The 22,067-nt window shown below is 39.0% G+C and overlaps 1 protein-coding gene and 1 long non-coding RNA gene across 2 annotated transcripts; both read left to right on the forward strand.

Moving 5' to 3' along the window:
* Positions 1 to 5,893: 5,893 nt before the first annotated feature.
* Positions 5,894 to 8,261, forward strand: LOC138972377 (uncharacterized). The gene is made up of 3 exons (XR_011457584.1): positions 5,894 to 6,014; positions 6,492 to 6,620; positions 8,142 to 8,261. It is a non-coding gene; the product is annotated as an uncharacterized lncRNA (long non-coding RNA).
* A 7,157-nt stretch (positions 8,262 to 15,418) lies between these two features.
* LOC138974735 (uncharacterized) lies at positions 15,419 to 21,774 on the forward strand. Its single transcript, XM_070347461.1, has 8 exons — positions 15,419 to 15,454; positions 16,277 to 16,334; positions 16,603 to 16,731; positions 17,624 to 17,686; positions 18,555 to 18,620; positions 19,132 to 19,206; positions 20,476 to 20,541; positions 21,704 to 21,774. Exons 1-8 carry the CDS (start codon positions 15,419 to 15,421, stop codon positions 21,772 to 21,774), a joined length of 564 nt encoding a protein of 187 aa, XP_070203562.1.
* Positions 21,775 to 22,067: the final 293 nt, after the last annotated feature.

The following is a 22,067-nucleotide window of genomic DNA, read 5'->3' on the forward strand; positions in this document are numbered from 1 at the left end:
ACACACACACACCCACACCTCCACCCACACCTCCACCCACACACACACACACCCACACACACACACACACACACACACACATACACACACACACACACGCACACATACACGCACACGCACACACACACACACAAACACAAATACACACACACACACACACACACACACACACACACACACACACGCACACATGAACAACACAATTACCCCATCCCCCGAACACAAAAAGGTAACTTAGAACAGTCGACAAAATTGATTCAGTACAGTTTTTTCTAAGAAATATTGAGAATGTTGCCTCTGGTGTGAAACAAGTGGTATATGATCATAACATACACAAGTCACAGCATATTACATATCAATGTGAGGCTTGTTTATTGTTCTATTCGTGAATCATCTCCCTTTGGTTGTACCAGACGACAGTTATTGGCCTTTGTTGCAAAAAAGGTATTTTAAAACAAACTTGCGTTTTTTGACAGCTTTTCTGAGAGCTTCAAATGGAGCAATTGTAACATTAAAGGTTGAAATGACAGTCTGTTACCTCCTTCTTTGTAGATATGCATACCTGATTATAAGCCGATTATGTAAAAGCATGCGCGCATGGTACAACACAAGAGGGAGGTGACCCAGATTTTCGACACGTGACTGCATACATAACGTTGCGCCCTAAAATAAAACACTAAAAAAAAGGAAATTGAGTCGATTACCATTTGCTTAAGTATGTTTATCAAGTGTAGCAGTATGCAAGATAACTGAAATAAAAAGGTTAAAGTGGAATGCAAGAAAATTCCACTGGCTCGCCAAATTTACTAAAGATCGATTACACACAGATTGCGACTTTACTTTTCAACTGCAATATTCAGAACCAGTAATTGCGCAATAATATATATTTTTAAAGACAGTTTACAGTGTTTTTTTGTAAAGGTGTCAGCATTACCCACAAGATATACTGTAGAGCTTATGACCAAATTCAAAATATCAGAAAGAATTGAATTATACATGAGCAACCCTGGCAAAATGTGAACATAACATGTTAATATTAAGTCCAGCAGCCTTTCTAATAGTATACGTTGTATATGGAACTAACTCGGAGTTTGCTCAATAAAGTTGCCATTAAACTCGATTTTTTGCAAACAGATTTAAAATTGATTGCATCGTATTCTTCATCGTTAGTACTTCGATTATTATTTAAGAAATCGATCCAAAAATGATTTTATATGATATGTTGTATTCTTCTTCTTCTTCTGCGTTCGTGGGCTCAAACTCTCACGTACACTCGTGTTTTTTGCACGAGTGGAATTTTACGTGTATGACCGTTTTTTACCCCGCCATTTAGATGTTGTATTCGAAACAAGCTATTCTTGCATGTCAATTTCACTTCATGTTGCACGGTAAAAATTGAGCGACTGTCCTTGCTGCGTGGATTGACGAAGCTGTTTTGTCTTGGTGAAAAAAATGCAGTGCGTTCAGTTGCATTGATTGACTAAATGTTTTGATTTTGCCTTACGTGACTTATGTTATGCATTGCTCGTATGCTTGCTTGCATGTTTTGTTGTTTTTATTGTTTTTTTAACGATGTGTGCAGTTGTTGGTGTCAACCTCACTTCCTGCACATCCGGCAGTGTGGACGTCGTAAACGATAGGCTAACGGCTCTTCGATGCACTGTTACTGACGCTCCTAACAGCAACATAACATGGTCTATCACCATGCCCTCTACTGGTATGAATGACATTGTGATTGGAACATGCACACCATGCCCTGACCCTCTTTGTTACTGTGATGCTGTGAACACTAATTACACCATTACCAGATCTGAAGCGTCAACCCTTCAGTTTGTTGCAAGAGCAACGGACCACGACAACGCTACCATAAAGTGCTCTTCGTCTGATAACACGTCCACTGGCACCTGCCTTGTCAGCGTTATTGAAGGTAAGGTATATACTGTTACCAGTGTTGTTGTTTTTGGCTAAATGTTTTAACATAGACGGGAAATCGAGAGGAGGGTCGTGGTGTATGTGTGTCGTTGTGTCTGTGTGTTTGTGTGTGTGTTTGTGTGTGTGTGTGTGTGTGTGTGTGTGTGTGTGTGTGTGTGTGTGTGTGTGTGTGTGTGTGGGTGTGTAGACCGATCTTCATAAAACTTGACAAGAGAGATCCCGAGTATGGCATCTCATTCTTCTGGTAAATGTCTTGAATGACGTCATATCCAGCTTTTCGTGAAAGTTGAGGCGGCACTGTCACGCTCTCATTTTTAAACCAAATTGGTTGAAATTTTGGTCAAGTAATCTTCGACAAAGCCCGGACTTTGGTTTTGCATTTCAGCTTGGAGGCTTAACAATTTATCTATAAGTTTGGTCATTAAAAGTTTCAACCTATTCTTCATCATTTTCTGATTCCAAAAACATATAAATATGTTATATTCGGTTTAAGAACAAGCTATAAAAAAAAAACTAAAAAAAATTATGATTAACATTAAATTTCTGAAATCGATTTAAAAACAATGTCATCTTATTTCTTGTCGTTTCCTGATTCCAAAACCATATGTTATTTTTGGATTAAAAACAAGCCCAGAAAGTTAAACAGAATAGAGATACAGAAAAGCGTGCTATTATGCTCAATGCAACCACTATACCTCGCTGTACTGGCTTGTCAATTTCACTGCCTTTTCCACGAGCGGTGGACTGACGATGCAATACGATCTTGGTGAAAAAAATGCATTGCGTTCAGATTCATGCATTGAGTTGGACAGCTTGGTTAAATGTAGTAATTTCGCCTTACGCGACTTGTTTTGTGTTTGTGGTGGTGCGTGTGGTCGTGGTGGTGCTGCTGTTGTTGGTGGTAGTGCTTGTTGACGATGTTGATGTTTTGTGTGTGTTCATCCTTTGATGCATCACATCGATTGATCAATTGCACCCTCATTCTCACATTTAACATCGCCATCTAGCACAAGGAGGAGACACACAAACACACCAAATAATGTGTTTTAACCTTCCTTAACTCTCTGAGTACGATATTAATCTTTTAAGGAAAGAAATGCTTATAAAAACGCCGACCACTTTTTTCATCAAGAAATATGTTCTGGATTTTGAATTGCCACAGACGGGCGCAGTGGCGTGGTGGTAAGACGTTGGCCTCCTAATCGGGAAGTCGTGAGTTCGAATCCCGGTCGCTGCCGCCTGGTGGGTTAAGAGTTGATATTTTTTTCCGATCTCCCAGGTCAACTTATGTGCAGACCTACTAGTGACTTAACCCCCTTCGTGTGTACACGCAAGCACAAGACCAAGTGCGCACGGAAAAGATCCTGTAATCCTTGTCAGAGTTCGGTGGGTTATAGAAACACGAAAATACCCAGCATGCGTCCCCCGAAATCGGCGTATGGCTGCCTGAATGGTGGGGTAAAAACGGTCATACACGTAAAAATACACTCGTGCAAAAACATGAGTGAACGTGGGAGTCTAAGCCCATGATCGAAGAAGAAGAATAAGAAGAAGAATTTCCACAGGAGGATACTTTCAGCTTGGGTTGTGTCCCTAAAATTCACTTCATTCTTTTTCAATTCAAACTTCGAGTATTCCAAATTTCATATTTCCTGTCAGGTTCCAAAATGTCTAAGAAAAAAGATACCTTAATAATTCATTGCGGAGCGGACTGCACAAGAGCCCATACGTATAAGTTACACCTCCGTCCATCCATGGTATCGCGTGGTATTTTGTCGAGACTGGGTCAGTGAATATGATGACACGTCATTATATTAATTCACCCCTCAAGACAAAATACTACGCGATACCATGGATGAATCGGATGTGTAACGTATAAATATGGCATGACCAAAGTAAGGAGAATTTGTCATGTGATGTGGAAACAAAGCATTGGCAATTCACCATGGACAGAATAATCAACGCAAGCCTATAAGTTGTAGAACTATATTTTTTGTCAGTCTTGGCAAGCCACACATTTTAGCACTACGCACGAAATAGCACCGCAATGTTATTCAATGTATACATCGATCATTAAATAAAAGTCAAAAGTGAGGCCGCCGTCAATAAATATGAAACAATAGTCGCCCCCGAGGACGGGTTCCGTGCTGATAACCACACGAGTCCCTGTTTGATAACCACTGGTAATCAAAGCTGGCGTGTGAAAGTAACTTTCTGTGTTTTTGAGTTCATTAAATGTTGGGATGAATATGTCAGGTTTGAGGATGCACAGTTCTGTAGGTTCATCTCGGTATTCCACCCCTCGGAATTCTGTTGTAAATATTAAGCTTAGTGATCGAATGTGGAAGCTACGTTGGGTCAAAGGTCACAGAAGATTTGCGTCGTGCAGCGATGGAAAGAATCGCGATCTTTTTTCCGACTCAGTACCTCTTTGTTTTTCATTAGACCTGTCATTCTGCTTGCTCGGCTTTGTTAGATGTTTGCATATCTTGTTGCTATTTTCTTTGCATTTATTATTATTTCTTATTTGCGCTTCGTTTATCGAAACAACGTCTTGTGCACGGGTCAGAATTTGTGTGTCAGGGGTCGTTTTACTTGAATTTGACGTTCGTGTTTCTCCGAACGTCTGTGTATCGAAACACAGATACACGCACTCCATGATTTATTTTTGATGAATGTATGACCTTTCATGAAGTAGTTTTGTTTTTTGTTTACTTTTGCCAGTTTGCCAGTTCGTTTTTGGAACTTTGCAAAGCAGTGTCGTGTCGTCTGTTTAGGTCTGGGGAAACACCAATGAAAAGAGCCGAAGAATCCCCGAGCGTTTCTATTGGGTTTGCTTTTGATTATCCATGTATAACCTGCTTCCTGCAACTATGGTAACCGGGGATATATTGCCTGGGGAACATGAGATTTATTTCCCAGGTGCTTGTGAATGAAAACTCGTGAAAATGATGACAAGAAAGAGTATTGCAAAAGAGAATGATAATATTCAAGTACTCACCATGTGTCATCATGTCGTCTTCCTTGACCTACTTGTCCAAACAAATGCCAAATGCCAACCGAAAACGCGCATATTTACTCGTTGCAACCTGTAGAACAAATATACTACTCGCTAATTTTGAAATGTGTCAAAAGAAGAAATCCCAACTAACACAATGGTTATTTGTCTTTCAGATCATTCTTTCTGTGCTGCTGACAAATGGAAGTGCAACAACAACCAATGTATATACCTTTCTAACCGCTGTGATGGATTTGAGAACTGTGGTGACAACAGCGATGAGCAAGATTGTGGTATGTGATATACTCATTGTGTGATAACTATTGAGAATTAGTATTTCAATTGTAGTTAATGCAAATTTAACAGCACATATGTGTTTCTCGTATTTAATAAATTAACAAACAAATAATAAATAAAATGACTCTATCTCGTCTTACCTAGTATTACCACATGAGACATCGGGGCTCAAAACGTCTGCTGCATTCAGTGTCACATCAACTGTTGATGCTGCTGCTTTGTTAGTCGTGTAAAAACCAACAATTGCAGAGAATGTTAATTTGTTCAAGTCCTTACATTCAACACTCTTTTACCTGTGCATTTCTCTAGAAAATGTTATGATCGTATGGCTTATTGCGCTACAGGAACTCCGGGCTAGTTCCATACACAATTTATACTATGGGAAAGGCCGGTGTATCAGGAATACAGTTTATGTTTACAGTTTGCCAGGAATGCTCATTTGCCAGAATACATTTGACGCAACTGTGACGCCACTTTTCTAACAGTGTTTATTCACGTGTGTGTGTGGGTTTTTTTTTTAACCAGAAGTGTGAATTCCCCCCCACAAACGGGAAAGACGAGACTAATAATGGCACCACCATGTGCTAAGTCTCAAACCTAAATGCAAGTCGTGAATTGCTACGTTGAAAACACAATAGCTGTCAATGTTATTGTTTTGTGTTAACAGCAATGTGGCAGTGTTACTCCTGGCAATGGAATTGCAGAGTAAACGACCGTTGCGTCTGGTTGGTCTCGCTTTGTGACGGACGTGATGACTGTCTTGACAATAGTGATGAGCAGAATTGCGGTATGTGATCGTATTAAACACACACACACACACACACACACACACACACACACACACACACACACACACACACACACACACACACACACATACACACACACACAACAAAAACGCACACACGCACCCACAGACATCCACACACACACACACTCACACACACACACATACACACACACACACACACACACATGCATATGCATGCACATACTTATGCACACACACACACACACACACACACACACACACACACACACACACACACACTCACTCCACGTTCCCCAGCATACCTGAACAACAATGTTACTCACATGCACCGTCAGTTCGTTTGGGAAAAAAACCATAACGGGGTCATTTTAATTCCTATTGATTCACAAACGATCAACAGATGTAGTGTTGGACCAAATTATTGTATAACTTGATTGATATAATAATGATATATGTGCACATTTCACTCCGCTTGCATCATGTGCCTTACAGATCAGTGGACATGCCCCGCTGAATACCTATGGAATTGCAGCACCAAAAACCTGAATAAATGTATCTGGAATACCCATCGTTGTGATGGAGTCCCGCAGTGTGGTGACGACAGTGACGAGGACAACTGTGGTATGTGTGTGTGTGTGTGTGTGTGTGTGTGTGTGTGTGTGTGTGTGTGTGTGTGTGTGTGTGTCTGTGTGTGTGTGTCTGTGTGTCTGTGTCTGTGTGTGTATGTGTGCGAGTTTGTGTGTGTGTGTGTGTGTCTGTGTCTGTGTCTGTGTGTGTCTGTGTGTCCGTGTGTGTATGTGTGCGAGTGTGTGTCTGTGTCTGGGTGTGTGTGTGTCTGTGTATGGGTGTATACGTGTATGTTTATATATTATACCTATTAATAATGTAACATGTAAATCTCAGAGTTGGTATTAAAACAAAAACATGCAATGTGTTTATCCAACAAATGATCTTGTTTCTTAAGTTTAAACTGCATACACCTGGGAATTGCCGAATATATATATACTAGATGAATACCTGCTTCGCCGGGTACCCGGTACCCGCTTCGCCGGGAAGAAGTAGACCGAATACTTATATGTGTATGTATATATATATATATATATATATATATATATATATATATATATATATATATATATATATATATATATATATATATTTGATTCAAACTTGATTTTTAAAGTAAAGTACGTATACCTGTTCCATTCGACAATTAATGTAGGGTTAATTAATAAACCAGAATAATTGTCTTGAGATTGCATAAATATAGACATGTTCAACTTGAAGGTGGTCTCCCCTTGTCCACATTTGTAATCTAATGGGACGTAGCAATCATTTTACATTTCCCAGAAAACATGTAAGGAGTATAAAAGGCCATTTAATGAAAATAATAAATAAACTCAGCAAACTCAGTATAAGAAATGCAATGTGTAAGTAAATAGAGAATACACCTTGTTCTAGGTTTAACTCCCGTTTAGCGGGGCACTTGCGGGGGTCAAGGCTTGCCGATACCCCCTCTGTGTCCCACTAAACAAAGAAAGTCGCGAGGCTATGTCTATCAAAGCGCTTTGTCTTAGATCAACTTCATTCCATTTGTTGAGCGCTGGTGTTAATATGGCGACTCCAATAAAACAACAAACACTTTAAACGCTAGCAGGTATATCAAGTCATAGATACAAGCAACAAAGGTCATACCGCGATCGAAATCACACACAAATGTGGGAGTGGAGAACAAACACACACACACACAAAACACAGATTCAATCAATAGTTAAAGACCAGGCATATATTCGGCGCAACAGGCGGAAAGGGAGAGATAGCTGTGACCGAAAAAATTGAAAAAGAAGTTGCCTCCCCTGTGATAAAACTGTATTCTGAGATTCACAATAAACCCCTATTTAATTTGATGACATTTTCAAGGTCGTAAGTGGGAAGTTTTACTGTACAACACGTTTCAAATGATGATGATGATGCTGATGATGATGATGATGATGATGATCATGATCATGATCATGATCATGATCATCATGATAATGATGATGATGATCATGAGGAGGAGGAGGATTATGACGTAGAGAGAAGAAAAAGATACATGGCATTAACTCCTTTTTTTATAATCGGCTGATTGTGTAATCATTGCAGACCAGTGGCAGTGCCCAGATAACATGTGGGGATGTTCTAACAGCACTAACTGCATCCATAAGGACAGACGCTGTAATGGTGCCTATGACTGTGAGGACCACTCGGACGAGTTGAACTGTGGTAGGAGAGAGAGACAGAGAGGGAGAGAGAGAGAGAGAGAGAGAGAGAGAGAGAGAGAGAGAGAGAGAGGGGGAGAGGGAGAGAGAGAGAGACAGATTGACAGAGAGAGAGAGAGAAAGAGAGAGGGAGTGAGATTGAGAGATAGAGAGATATATTGATTAAGAGAGAGGGAGAGATAGATTAAGAGAGAAGGAGAGACAGAGCGAGTGATTCGGAGAGATTGAGAAAGAGAGAGAAAGACAGAGAATGAGAGAGAGAGAGAGGATGAGAGAGAAAGAGAGAGAGAGAGAGAGAGGGGGAATGAGAGAGAGAGAGAAAGAAAGAAAAAAAGAAAGAGTAAGGGAAAGTCGCCAATCCCGGAACAGTCGGCTAACTTGGAACACCTCAATATGCGGTCAACGGGAAACAATTCATGAAATTTTTTTAGCAGAAATGTCTAGTGACCTCTCCCGATGTTATTGCAAAAAGAAAAATGGCAACTGCGGCAAAACCAAAGAAGAGGTACGTTTTTTTAACTTTTCTCTCTTCTTTTTTTTTTTTTTTTTTTTTTTTTTTTTTAAATCTCAGTTGCATGCAGGCTGCTTCAACCCTTTCTTTTTTGCCTTTTTTTGTTGTTTTTTTTGTTTGTTTTTTTTGTTTTTGTTTTTGTTGGCGGGGAGCATCCTTCTTCATTGATTTTTTTTTTAAATTTTGTTGTTGTTGTTGTTGTGAGTAATGTTTTTACTATAACATTAACATTACTATATCTAAATGTATTTTAAGCAACTTTTCTATATAACAATTCCCTCTCAAAAATGCATACAATATCCAGAGGGGAGCCATATCTATAAATACCAACACACATTTTGGCTATCACAATCAAATAATTCACATAACTTATTAGTGCCTTGGAACTTTGTGAATTTTCAAATACGCCCAAAAAAACTTCCTTTACGGTAATTTTAATAATCATATTATATTTACAATTCACTTTATCTTCAACGCATTTCCAAATGGACATAATTTTCGGGCAAAAGTAAAAAAAATGTTCAATATAATCAATTTCGTTCTCACAGTGAGTACAGCAATTACTCACGGAAATGCCTATTTTATACAATAAAATATTTGTGGGGTAAATATTGTGCAATATTTTCCAATGCAACATTCGCAATCTTGTTTCTGTGGTTACTTTGTTTACTATTAACCATTGCTCTTTTCCCGGCCTGAAATCAAATTTATGTTCCCAAAATTTAACTACAACCGGCTCCACATATTTTTCCTTTATAATTAATTTGCGAAATTGACAAGGCTTACTCAGGTTCTTTAAATCGTTGAATCCATATACATTTCCATTTGCAGAGCGTAGTGTTGCTGCTTTAACTGCTGTACAAATCACCCTATATTCAAAGAATCTTGTGGGCTTACATCCAACCTTCTGCTGCATAATATTAAAGGGCACAATCTCATTACCAACATATACATCCTTTACTCGACAAACGCCTGCTTTAATCCAGTCGCTAAAAAACAGGGTTTGGCCGCAATAGATTATATCCTTGCTGTTCCATAAACACGTATCTCTTAATAACATGTCTCCACCTACTGCTCTCTGAATCATGTCCTTATTTTTCAACCAACAAATTAAAACTTGTTTCCAAAATACATTTTTAATTAATCCCAATCCTTTAAATTTTTTTACCGTGGTGTTAGATTGGAAGCAACACAACCTTTCACCAAGCTTCGAAAACATATGTATCGGTATTTGTTTCCAACTTTCCAGCTTTTCGTTCAATAAATTTGCCGCCCAGGACAACAAACAAGAGGACTGCATATCAATGACATCAATCATTTTTAAACCCCCATCAGGAAACTCTTGACACATCACTTTTCTTTTAACTTTCTCAAATGCCTTAGTGTTTGAAAATCGTTTTTTCCAAATAAATCTGTAAAACATAGTATTTATCTCAGTCAATACCTTTTCGGGTATTACCAGTGCTTGCAACGGATAAATAATCTGCGATAACAAAAGAGATTTCACAATGCATATTTTCCCCATGATACTACAATTTCGTTTAAACCATTTTACAATGTTGCGTCGTATATTTTCAATACGGCTTGTCCAGTTTTCTTCAATCTCAGAGACCGATGAGGAGCTACTGAAATAAATTCCCAAAATCTTCACTTTTGTAGTCCACCTTAACCCGCACTCATTTTCATTACCATATTTATTACTGCCCAAGGCCATGATTTCAGTTTTTTGTCTATTCATTGCCAAACCAGAGAATTTGGAAAAATAGGTTACAAGGGTTAATGCGTTTTTTAACTCATCCATATCGTTCAGAAATAGGGTCACATCATCAGCATATAATAATATCTTAAAGAACATATCATAATTATCATTAGTTTCTTTTGGCAGAGGCAGACCCTTAATTGAACCATCATTTCGAATTTTCAAGGCCAACAATTCTAATGCAAGGATGAAGGCCATCGGTGAAAAAGAACAGCCCTGTCTGATACCTGCGTTCAATTCAATACATTCCGATAACCAGCCCATAAAATTGATACAACTTTCCGATTTATACAATAGAATCTCTACCCATCTTACAAAGACGGCACCAAAATTAAATCGTTTAAATGCATACACAATATATTCTTTGGAAATCGTGTCAAATGCAGCTTTATAGTCCAGTGCTACAAGGAACCCAGGTTTATTATATTCGTTTACATACGATACTAAATCGTCTATTTGCCGGATCGCTGAACTAATGGTTCGACCCTTCAAAAAACCATACTGATCTTCACCAATAATATCTAAAATAACTTTAGATAGGCGAACTGAAAGAGTCTTCGCCAATATTTTATAATCAGTGTTTAATAGTGAAATCGGTCGCCAATTATTAAGGTCGTCCCTTGGTAATTGTTTACCCTTATGAATTAATATCATTATTGCCCGTTTTTGTGTGACGGTTAATTCTCCCTTTAAAAAAGATGCATGAAAGGAATTCAATACCATGTGTTTTATTTTACACCAGAAGAACTTCATAAAGGAGGTTGTAATACCATCACATCCAGGGGAGGAACCGTTTTTCATATTTTTTAAGGATGTCGACAATTCTGTTAAAGTGATCGGACTATCAATTCCAGTCTTCTGCTGTTCTGTTAATTGAGGAACTTCAACACCATCCAAAAACTGTTCAACCAAATTTTCATCAAACTCAATATTTTTTTCGTATCTCCTTCTAAAAAACTGGACTTGTTCAGTCAAAATATCATCCTGATTTGTTATCACCTGACCATCTGCTTTAGCAAGACGATCCATAATTTTCGCGTTCGAGTGTGTTTTTTCCATATTGAGAAAATACTTTGTATTTTTTTCTCCTTCTTCAATAAATTTAATTCGGGACCTAGTTTGGGCTCCCTTAGCTTCCTGTATTGAATAAATTTCCAGTTCAGCTTTTACTTTATCTTTTTCCATCAACAATTCGTTATTATCTTGATCTAAAACAAGGGCTTTGTCAATCCTATTCAAATTTTCCAACAATTCCCCATGTCTATTAAACTTACATCTATTTTTTTCTTTACTGTACCGAATACAAAATTCTCTTATTTTAATCTTACACAAGTCCCATTTTACGTGATCCTCCCTTATTTCATCTTGTATCTCAAATTCTTCCAACATCAAATTCAATTCATCAACAAAGATATGATCCTTTAACAAACTATCATTAAATTTCCAATATGATGGACCACGCTGAAATGAACATAATTTATATGTTATGTTAACCGACCTATGGTCGGATTGTGCAACGGAACATATATTACAGTCTCTAATATTATTTAGCACAGAGTCGGAAACAAAAATGTAATCCAATCTGCGAGCAATGAAAGGATTTTTTCTTGACCACGTAAATTCCCTTTCCTGTGGCCAGAATAACCTCCACATATCATTTAACTCACTATTTTCCAAGAACTTTTTAAAGCGATTAACATCCCCCACATTATGTTTTTCTCCACTAATAATGTCTTCTTCATTATCAATTACGCAGTTAAAATCTCCACACACTATGTAGTTCAACATATTCAGCGACTGAATGTGCTTTTCCAACTTTTCAAAAAAAAGATATTTTTCTTTACCAATCGTTGGAGCATATACATTCGAGATACAAACGTCCTCATTCTGCAGAGAAATTCGTACCGTCAAAATCCTGCTATTTCGATAAATACACGTCACAGGATACTGAAAACTCTTTTTAATAAAAATGATTTGTCCCATACTGTGTTTTGTACCACAACAATAAAACATTTGACCTCCCCATTCTTTTTCCCAAACTGTAATATCGGTTTCATGTACATATGATTCCTGCACACAAATGATATCGTACGATAGTTTCTTTAAATATCGAAAAAAAGTCTTCCTCTTTGTCGTATTTCTCAGTCCATGAATATTAATACTTGTTATCTTTAAATCATCCATGATGACATATCAACATTGATTTCAGTCGAGTCGTATTCAAAAATCAGAGTCCATAGAGCGTAGCCAGGTCGTTTCCTCCAAAATCCGTCCAGTTGGCGCCAGCCAGGGGCTAGGTGATCTCGGCTGCAACGTCACACTGCTCCTCGAGAGATGATGTAGTCGGGCCAAGGGGTAGGTCCGTCTAGCAACCTTGACTGCATCGTTGTCCACAGGGGAGCTAAGCGGGCGCTTTTCTCTCGGGCAGGACTGGGACCTGTGAAAGGCAAGTTTCGACTGCTTCTTCTTCTTATTTCTATTGTCTAGAATTCGTTTTATTACTCTTTATCTATATACGTTCACATAAAATGTTGATTGCTATTACAAACCTACATCAATGTGTTACACTATGAACGGGGAAAAAGATTGGAAACGTCACATGTATCCTACAGCTAAAGTCGAAATCCATGCAGGTGCCATGCGGCTATGCTGGAACACATAATTATAGAGGCAAACATGGAACAGTGTTCCATCTTTGACGCATTCTGTTCCATCTTACCCTCATCAAACGATAAAGTAAACACTGGTGTTTTTAGTCCGTTGCAGGCTAATTGCCCCCTGGATAATTGTTCCCCGACAACTGCCCCCCCCCTCCGGATAATTGCCCTACTAGGACAATTACCCCCCGGACACCTGCCCCCCCACCGAGGGAGGACAACTGCCCCCCGGACACCTGCCCCCCAATTTTTTTCTCACCACTCTTCGTGCAAATTTTGGCAAATGCCGTTCACTTCAATAAGAGTGTGTGTGTGTGTGTGTGTGTGTGTGTGTGTGTGTGTGTGTGTGTGTGTGTGTGTGTGTGTGTGTGTGTGTGTGTGTGTGTGTGTGTGTGTGTGTGTGTGTGAGTGTGTTTGCTGGTGTAAATGCGGGCGTAAGTGTGGGCGTGCAAGTGTCTGTGTCGGTTTTTCTGTGTGTATGTCTGTCAGTTTGTCTTTGGGTGTTTACAGTATTTATGTGTATGTGTCTATATGTGTGTGAGTGTGTGTGTGTGCGTGTGCGTGTGTGTGTGTGTGTGTGTGTGTGTGTGTGTGTGTTTGCGCGCGCGCGCGCGTGTGTGTGTGTGTGTGTGTGTATTCAAACCAGGAAGTATTATATAGATATCGTTGAGAAAACAAATTATAGACTTCCATTACCTATGAATACCCTCTAGACAACAATACAACACTTGATAACTCGCTAAACATACAGACAAGAATGGGGGGCAATTCATTGTCACGGGGGGCAAGTGTCCTAGGCGGGCAAATGTCCAGGGGGCAGTACTGTTGTCCGGGGGGCAGTACTGTTGTCCGGGGGGGGGGGGGGAGGGGGGCAGTTGTCCGGGGGGCATTTAGCATAGAACCGTTTTAGTCACGTACTCAATTCTCTTTTCAGTTTTATTGTATTTTTTCCTTCTATACCTTTTATTGAATGGTTGATTCATTTGTTTTACAGTATTTTGGGACCCGGACGGTGGCTACCCGAAGAAATGGGCTGCGCGTTGTCGAGTCGGCTGTCAGAAACGGGGGAATGGGTTTGCGTTGCGCATCAAGAACATTTGGTGTTCCTGTCACGACTTTTATGCTGCGAAATATCTTGGTACTGCTTCTTGTGTGGCACCAACACCCCTTTGAACATTATACAGTGCCAGCAGTATACACACGGCATTGATCACACGAGGACTGCACTGAAAGTAGAAAACAAAAGGACATTGAGTGAAAAATCGTTTCTTAGCTTCTTTTTTCATGTTTTACAAAAACAGTTTTTTTTATCCGATTTGTTTAGACCTAGCCCTTATTTATATTTTTTCACATTTGAGGCATTAATTGTTATCAAATTTACTATTTCTTTGGTAAAAATCCAATGTTATGTGGAAAAACAGACATTTAAATAAGATGGCTAAATCAAAATGTTATGACGTATGAACTTATCTTGTGTGTGTGGCAATGTGTAATTGTGTGCGTGTGATTGAGTGTGTGGGTGTATATATGTGTGTGTGAGACACAGACAGAGCTAGAAAGAGAGTCAGTGTGTTTTTGCATGTGTTCCGAGTTTGACAACACAGTGTTCCACTTTACACACCCATGCGTCCAACCTGGAACAAATGCAGAAATTTGTATAATGGTCAGTTTGATGAGTTGTGTGACTTTTATTTTATCTTATGTTGTTCGTTTGTTTAATGATAGAGTCTAGTATGTGACAATATAAAAAACGCTTTGCAATAATAATGTTTTTGTCTGGTACGGCTGTTTCTCCTTAACTGTTCCAGGTTTAGCGACATTCCCATAATAACTCATATATTTTGAAAGAATTGAGGTGTTAAGCTTAGCTTTATTTTGAAATCTGTCATTTTAACAGAACTAGAGTATACTAAGAAGTGCTAGCAAGTGTGTGTGTGTGTGTGTGTGTGTGTGTGTGTGTGTGTGTGTGTGTGTGTGTGTGTGTGTGTGTGTGTGTGTGTGTGTGTGTGTGTGTGTGAGTGTGACTTTCGAATATAGAAACACACCTTATTACACTTCGATGGAAGTATTCCCAACTAAATATGCTTTTCGTCGTGTTTAGTACATAACGTTTGTGCAGAAAAAAAAAGAATGAGTGTTACATTTATTTGCAGAGAACCGGACGTGTCCAGTTGACACATGGAATTGCAGCAACAACCGCTGCATTTCGCCAAACATGCGTTGTGACGGGCATGATGGGTGTGGTGATTGGAGTGATGAACAAGACTGCGGTAAGTAACGAGAAAAACAGAGAGAGAGAGAGAGAGAGAGAGAGAGAGAGAGAGAGAGAGACAGAGAGAGAGAGACAGAGAGAGAGAGAGAGAGAAAGAGAGAGAGAGAGAATGGTGACACCCACACAACTGCAAATAACTTCTACATCTGATGACCGCATAGCTTCTTAGTTAGAGTACACTTACTTCAGCTGATGCCTGACAATTACACAAAGTGGCTTTTATGTAGATGCAATTATCTGACTTGCGTGCCATTTCAAAAACAATTAAATTAACAACTTTGGGGATGGACATTCAGCAGTGATCAAACTAACCCGATTTAAGCCCTCCAGAATGATACCGTTGGGGTTATTCGAATGACCTAGTATACCATAACCAGCAATAGACAGTCAGCTACTTTGATCCAGCAATTACAGTCCGGATCAGGAAATTTTGTTATATGTATTTATGCAACTTTACTACGAAGGGAGTCTTTTTTTTCTCCAGTTTAGGGAATATCATTCATAGTTCTAGTGCATAACCTTCACATAATTGTTCTCGATCATTCTACAAAGTACCCAGACTGTTGGTAAAATGATCCGACTGTTTTTGTCTCTCCAAAATGTGTTCCAAATTACATCTCCGAAACTGTCAATGACACCATGTCTTTCATGTCTAGGGATTGCCTTGACCTAGCTGTCAGTGCTTATTTCAAGTCGCCGATTATCTTTATCTTTATTTTATTTTTATTTTTTATACTTAGGCATTCAAAGGTAAACGTCGGAGGGAGTACAGTTAGGTGAGCATGGCTATCGCTCAATGTCAAACCTCTTTCTGTTTGAGTCGACCGCCGACACCTTTTTGAAAACGGACACTGGTCAGACAATTTTTATCAACACAGGTACTACTTTGTGGAACGGTCATGCATAGGCTGAAGTTACTGTATACCAAACATGAAGCTATTTGGTCAACATATGTATAAGTTATTTGCATGTTTGTCAGTGGCATCCTGTTGGGGTCACCCTGTACAAAGTAAACAAGCATACAATCTCACAACGAACAATCCAAAAAAACAAATCTATAATAAAAGCACGAAAACCACAAAAACCATTTTGTGAAAAAAGGACTCGTTTTATGTAACAAAAATGTTGTGTAATTGTTGTTTATAGACCAGTGGACTTGTCCCGACGGCTACTGGCAGTGCAACAGCAGGCAGTGTACGCGGTCAGAGGGGCGGTGTGACGGACACAGATTTGGTCACCTGGACTGTCGTGACGGCAGTGATGAGGACAACTGTGGTGTGTATGTGTGTGTGTGTGTGTGTGTGTGTGTGTGTGTGTGTGTGTGTGTGTGTGTGTGTGTGTGTGTGTGTGTGCGTCTGCGTGTACGTGTGTGAGTGTGTACGACCGTGCGTGTGTGTGTGTGTGTGTGTGTGTGTGTGTGTACATGTATGTGTACATGTGTGTGGGTGTGTGTGTGAAGTGTGTGTGTATGTGTGTGAAGTGTGTGTGTGTGTGTGTGTGTGTGTGTGTGTGTATGTGTGCGTCCGCGTGTACGTGTGTGAGTGTGTACGACCGTGCGTGTGTGTGTGTGTGTGTGTGTGTGTGTATGTGTGTGTGTGTGTGTGTGTGTGTGTGTGTGTGTGTATGTGTGTGTGTGTGTATGTGTGTGTGTGTACATGTTTGTGTGAGTGTGTGTATGTGTGTGAAGTGTGTGTGTGTGTGTGTGTGTGTGTGTGTGTGTGTGTGTGTGTGTGTGTGTGTGTGTGTATGTGTCTATGAGTGAAGGATATACCGAGCAAGTCAGCAAATCAAAGGGAAAATGTAGGTTTCAGGTGTGTGGAGTAAGATCAACAGCACGTTCCTGAAATACGATAGCAATAAATGCTGAAGACAGGCAAATACAAAGAACACACACCCAAATCCACATTTACACACACACACACACACACACACACACACACACACACACACAAACACACACACAGACACACAAAAAACACACACACACACACACACACACACACGCGCGCGCGCGCGCGCACGCTCTCACACACTGCAATGCACACAGCTATCCGAAACGGCAAGCTAAGTAGATATGCTTGACTTAATTTTTTTTAACAGTTGCTGTAGTTGCAACCTTATAAGTTAGTGTTCGACTGAAAGTGATTTTGTTCTTGCTGTTTTATAGATTCAGAACTGTTCCCCCCACTGACCTCTATTTCCACAACTATCACAACCATTCAAGCAAACGGTGAGTCATAATAGTTGCATTTTTAGAATTGTATTGAAGCAATCTCAGCACACAGTGAGTCAGAATACTGGCTGTCACCATTAATTTTGGTATTGCTTACTAATGAACAACTTGGTGATTCATTCTACAATATGTTAAGCAAAGTATTGCAAATCTGTTGTCATCATATATGGTGTTTGCTGTGTTGCATATTCAACACGGAATATGAGACAATCCATTCTCAAAATAATAACACAGCATGTTTAAGCTACAATGTGGTGTAACATTTACAATGTCCTTTTCCGAAGAAACGATTAAGAATGGCGTTAGATGCACAGTGTGCTTGTTATTGTTGTACAGATCCGACCTCATCAAGCTTGTCGATATCGTTTGTGAGGACAACTATAGGCACCACTGAATCCACAGAAACAGATGGTGAAACAGTCGTTATTTTCTTCTTTGTCATGCGTTTGCATGGTATGAGCCATGCAAATGAATACATACAAAGGCAAACAGACAAACAAGAAAGAAAAAAAACTCTACCTAAACTGAGATAATTAAACCAGAAAACAAATAAGCAGTATAAGCAGTATAAACCGCAGATAGGCATGCTTTATGGAAATAATATAAACAGGAACAATTGTAAACGAACTAAGAAAGAAAGAAAGAAGCAAACAGGTTTTACTGCTGGGTAGATCATAAACAAATCTTGTAGAAAATGTAGAAATGCAAAAATTATGCATTGTTGACCTGCGACTCAATTGGTTCAATTTCTGGAGGCTCACAAATGGCAAAATAAAATAGCTAACAAAGTAAAACAAAACAATTTGATGTAATGTGGTGCGTAAGATGCCTAATGAGGTTTTCTTTCTTTCTCATTTGTCTTCAGAGCCGACCTCAATTAGTCTGACGACATCGTCTGCAGGGACAACCATTGAAACCACGGACACAGACAGTGAGTTAGATTAATTATACCTACACGTTCAGGCAATGTATTGAACACCACGGAAATAAACGATGGGACAGTTTATTTTCTGTCCTGTAAAACATTTTACAATACTAAGTTAAAAAAAACAAAGGATTACTGTACTCACCGATACAATAATTAAATTTGTTTACAATACTGACACAAATATGTTTTTTTCTTTCTTTCCTTTTAGCAAGAATTGATGCGCACGGATTTAGGTTGTTGTCAAAGTAAATGGGATTTAATATTAACATGTTTGGACAGAATGAATCAAGGGAACAAAAAAGAGTAATTCCGAAAAGCGGCAATAAAAGAAAACAATTAAATAACGGAATAAAGAAACCGACATTCAAAAGAAATGACCAAAGACCGAATAAATGATTGTATATAGTTAACATCCAAAGCTTATTCAGGCCTCGTCAAGTTCTGAAGACAAACGAAAAATGTGTAATCTGTAGTGTGGCGTTATTCGCACAGTGTGCCTGTTTTTGTTGTACAGATCCGACCTCATCAAGCGTGTCGACATCGTCTGTAAGGACTACTATAGGCACCACTGAAACCACAGAAACGTATGGTGAGTCAGTCGTTATATCGTTCTTTGTCACTTGTATTAACAGCAAAATTAAGATATTTGAATTTAGATATTGTCACCCTATATTACCAATGTGTAATCTTTTCTGTGTTGTGAAATGCTTATAGTGTGCTTGTTCTTGTTTGTCTTTAGAGCGGAACTCACCAAGTGTGTCGACATTGTCTGTAAGGACAACTTTAGGCACCACTGACACCACAGAAACGTATGGTGAGTCAGTAGTTATTGTGCACATGTCTTAACACCAAGGTTGTTAAATTTAAATTCAGACATTGTCAGCCAATCAGACCACTTTTTTTCCTGGTCTATGTTTTCAGATGCACAGTGGGCTTGTTCTTGTTTCTCTGTTGTCAGCTTTTGCCGCCAAATTGTAACCTGAAATGTAGCGTTACATGTACATTTCGCTTCAATTCTTGTTGTACCAGAGGGGACATCAACAATTTTGTCGTCATTGTCTGCAGTGACAACCATTGGCACCTCCCAAACAAATGGTGAGTTTAACTCTAAGTTCAATGATGTAAGAAACACTGCTGACACAAACATTGTGTCCATTTAATTTGGGTTCTGTAAAATATTGGACATTGCTTACAAAATTGAATAACAAATTTGTCTTTTCTGTGGCCCACACGCACGATAACAAACAATCAAACGAAGCGTCACTTGACAAAAGAAGAAACAATAATTCACACAATTTCTTTTGAAGCGGAACATAAATAAACTGCATGATCACATTGTGAGGAAAGCTGTTTTTTTATTGAGGAGTTTTGTGTTAACGGCTGAATTGTGCATGGAATGACCTCAAGAGTAGCTACCAGCATCCTCTTTCCTTTTTACCCCCCCCCCCCCCCCCGACCCCCTATTTTGCAATATCTAACTATTTCTTTCAATTTTACAACCGATTCTGCATGACATTTACGCAAAGACTTGCTGTACATCTATTTTACCCCTACCCTACCCGAGCTATAACCATATATTTATACTCATTATTAAATGATATCATGGATATAAAAGGTATTAGTGACCACTAAATGTTATAACAAAAAAAAAACCGCAAAATGAAGCATGGAAAAGGGCAAACAAACATACGAGAACTTTAAAAATAAAAACACCACTAAAACTAAGTAACCAACTAATGAAACTAATGAGAATATATAAACAAGGGCAGTATAAATGGCAAAATGTAATGACGAACAAACCTTGACTTCTTTCCTAAAAAAACAAACGTAGTGTGCTTGTTCTTGTTTTTATCTTCAGAGCCGACCTCAATACGCCAGTCAACATCTTCTGCAGGGACAACCATTGCTACCACGGACACAGACGGTGAGTAAGAGTAGGCTACCTACATGTTCAGACAATGTACTGAACACTACTGAAACACGCAGTGTGGTCCAACAGTTAAATGTATGCCCTGTAGGATATGCTATAAAAATGACAAAATCATGTGTGTTTTGTTTTTCTTTTAGTAAAAGATGATGCACATGGTTTAAGGTTGTCAATTTTTGGCCCCAAAAAAGGGAACCCAAAACGGTAATTTTGAAAACAAACCTCTTATGGCAATAAAAGTAATGATCAAATAATGAAACCAAGAAACAGACACTCAAAAAGTACAAGACCAAAGAAACAATTAATAATTGTAGCAAATATCCGAAGCTTATTTAGGCCTCGTCAAATTCTCAAGACAAACGAAACAATTGTAACCTGTAAATGGGGCGTTATATATAGATGTGTGTGGTGTGTTTTTTATTGCACATATTTATTTATTTATTTACGAGGATTTATATCGCGCACGTATCTCACCACACAAGGCGACTCAAGGCGCATGTTACCTATTAATGCCGTGTGAGATGGAATTTTTTACACAATATATCACGCATTCACATCGGCCAGTAGATCGACTGCCTATAGGCGCTGCATCCACCTTTCACGGCCTATTATTCCAGGTCCCATTTGGTGGACATTTTTATCTACGCCTATAACAATTTTGCCAGGAAAGACCCTCTTGTCAATCGTGGGATCTTTAACGTGCATAGTGTACATATCCGACCTCACCAAGCTTATTGTCAAAATCGTCTGTAAGGACAACTATGGGCACCACTGAAACCACATAAAATTATGGTGAGTCAGTCGTTATTTGTTCTGTTTCGCGAGTCTTAACGGCAAGGTTATGACATTTAAATTCAGACATTATCAGCTTATCACACCAATTTGTATTCTGTTCTGTGTCGTTAGATGCTCTGTAATGTTGCATTATATGCACAGTGTGATGTTTTGTTATACAAAGCGTGTCAACAGTGTATGTAAGGACAACTAAAGGCAACACTGAAACCACAGAAACGAATGGTGAGTCGCGATATTGTTATTTTGTACAAGCCTTAACGGCACAGTTATGAGATGTACATTCAGACATAGTCAGCCTATAAGAAAAAAATTGTATCCCGTGCTGTGTGATTAGATGCACAATGTGCTTGTTATTGTTTTTCAGAGCCAAACTCACCAAGCCTGTCGACATTGTCTGTAAGCACGGCCACTGGTACCACAGAAAAAGACAGTTAAACAGTTGTTCTTTTATTCTAGCGAGAGTGCATGAAACGAGCAATGCAAAACAATGAATGAGGACAAAATAATGTACAAACACATACAAAAGAAGCAAAATACAAAGGCAGACACACATCCCACCAGTTTCGAGAAAATTACGACGCGACGAACATGTAATATGATACGTTATCTTCACAGTGTGCATGTTCTTGTTGTTTTCTAGAGGGGACATCAAACATTCTGTCATCATCGTCTGCAGTGACAACCATTGGCACCTCTCAATTAAATGGTGAGTTTAACTGCAAGTTTAA

This window comes from Littorina saxatilis, linkage group LG8 (genome assembly GCF_037325665.1).
Source record: "Littorina saxatilis isolate snail1 linkage group LG8, US_GU_Lsax_2.0, whole genome shotgun sequence".
NCBI lineage: Eukaryota > Metazoa > Mollusca > Gastropoda > Littorinimorpha > Littorinidae > Littorina > Littorina saxatilis.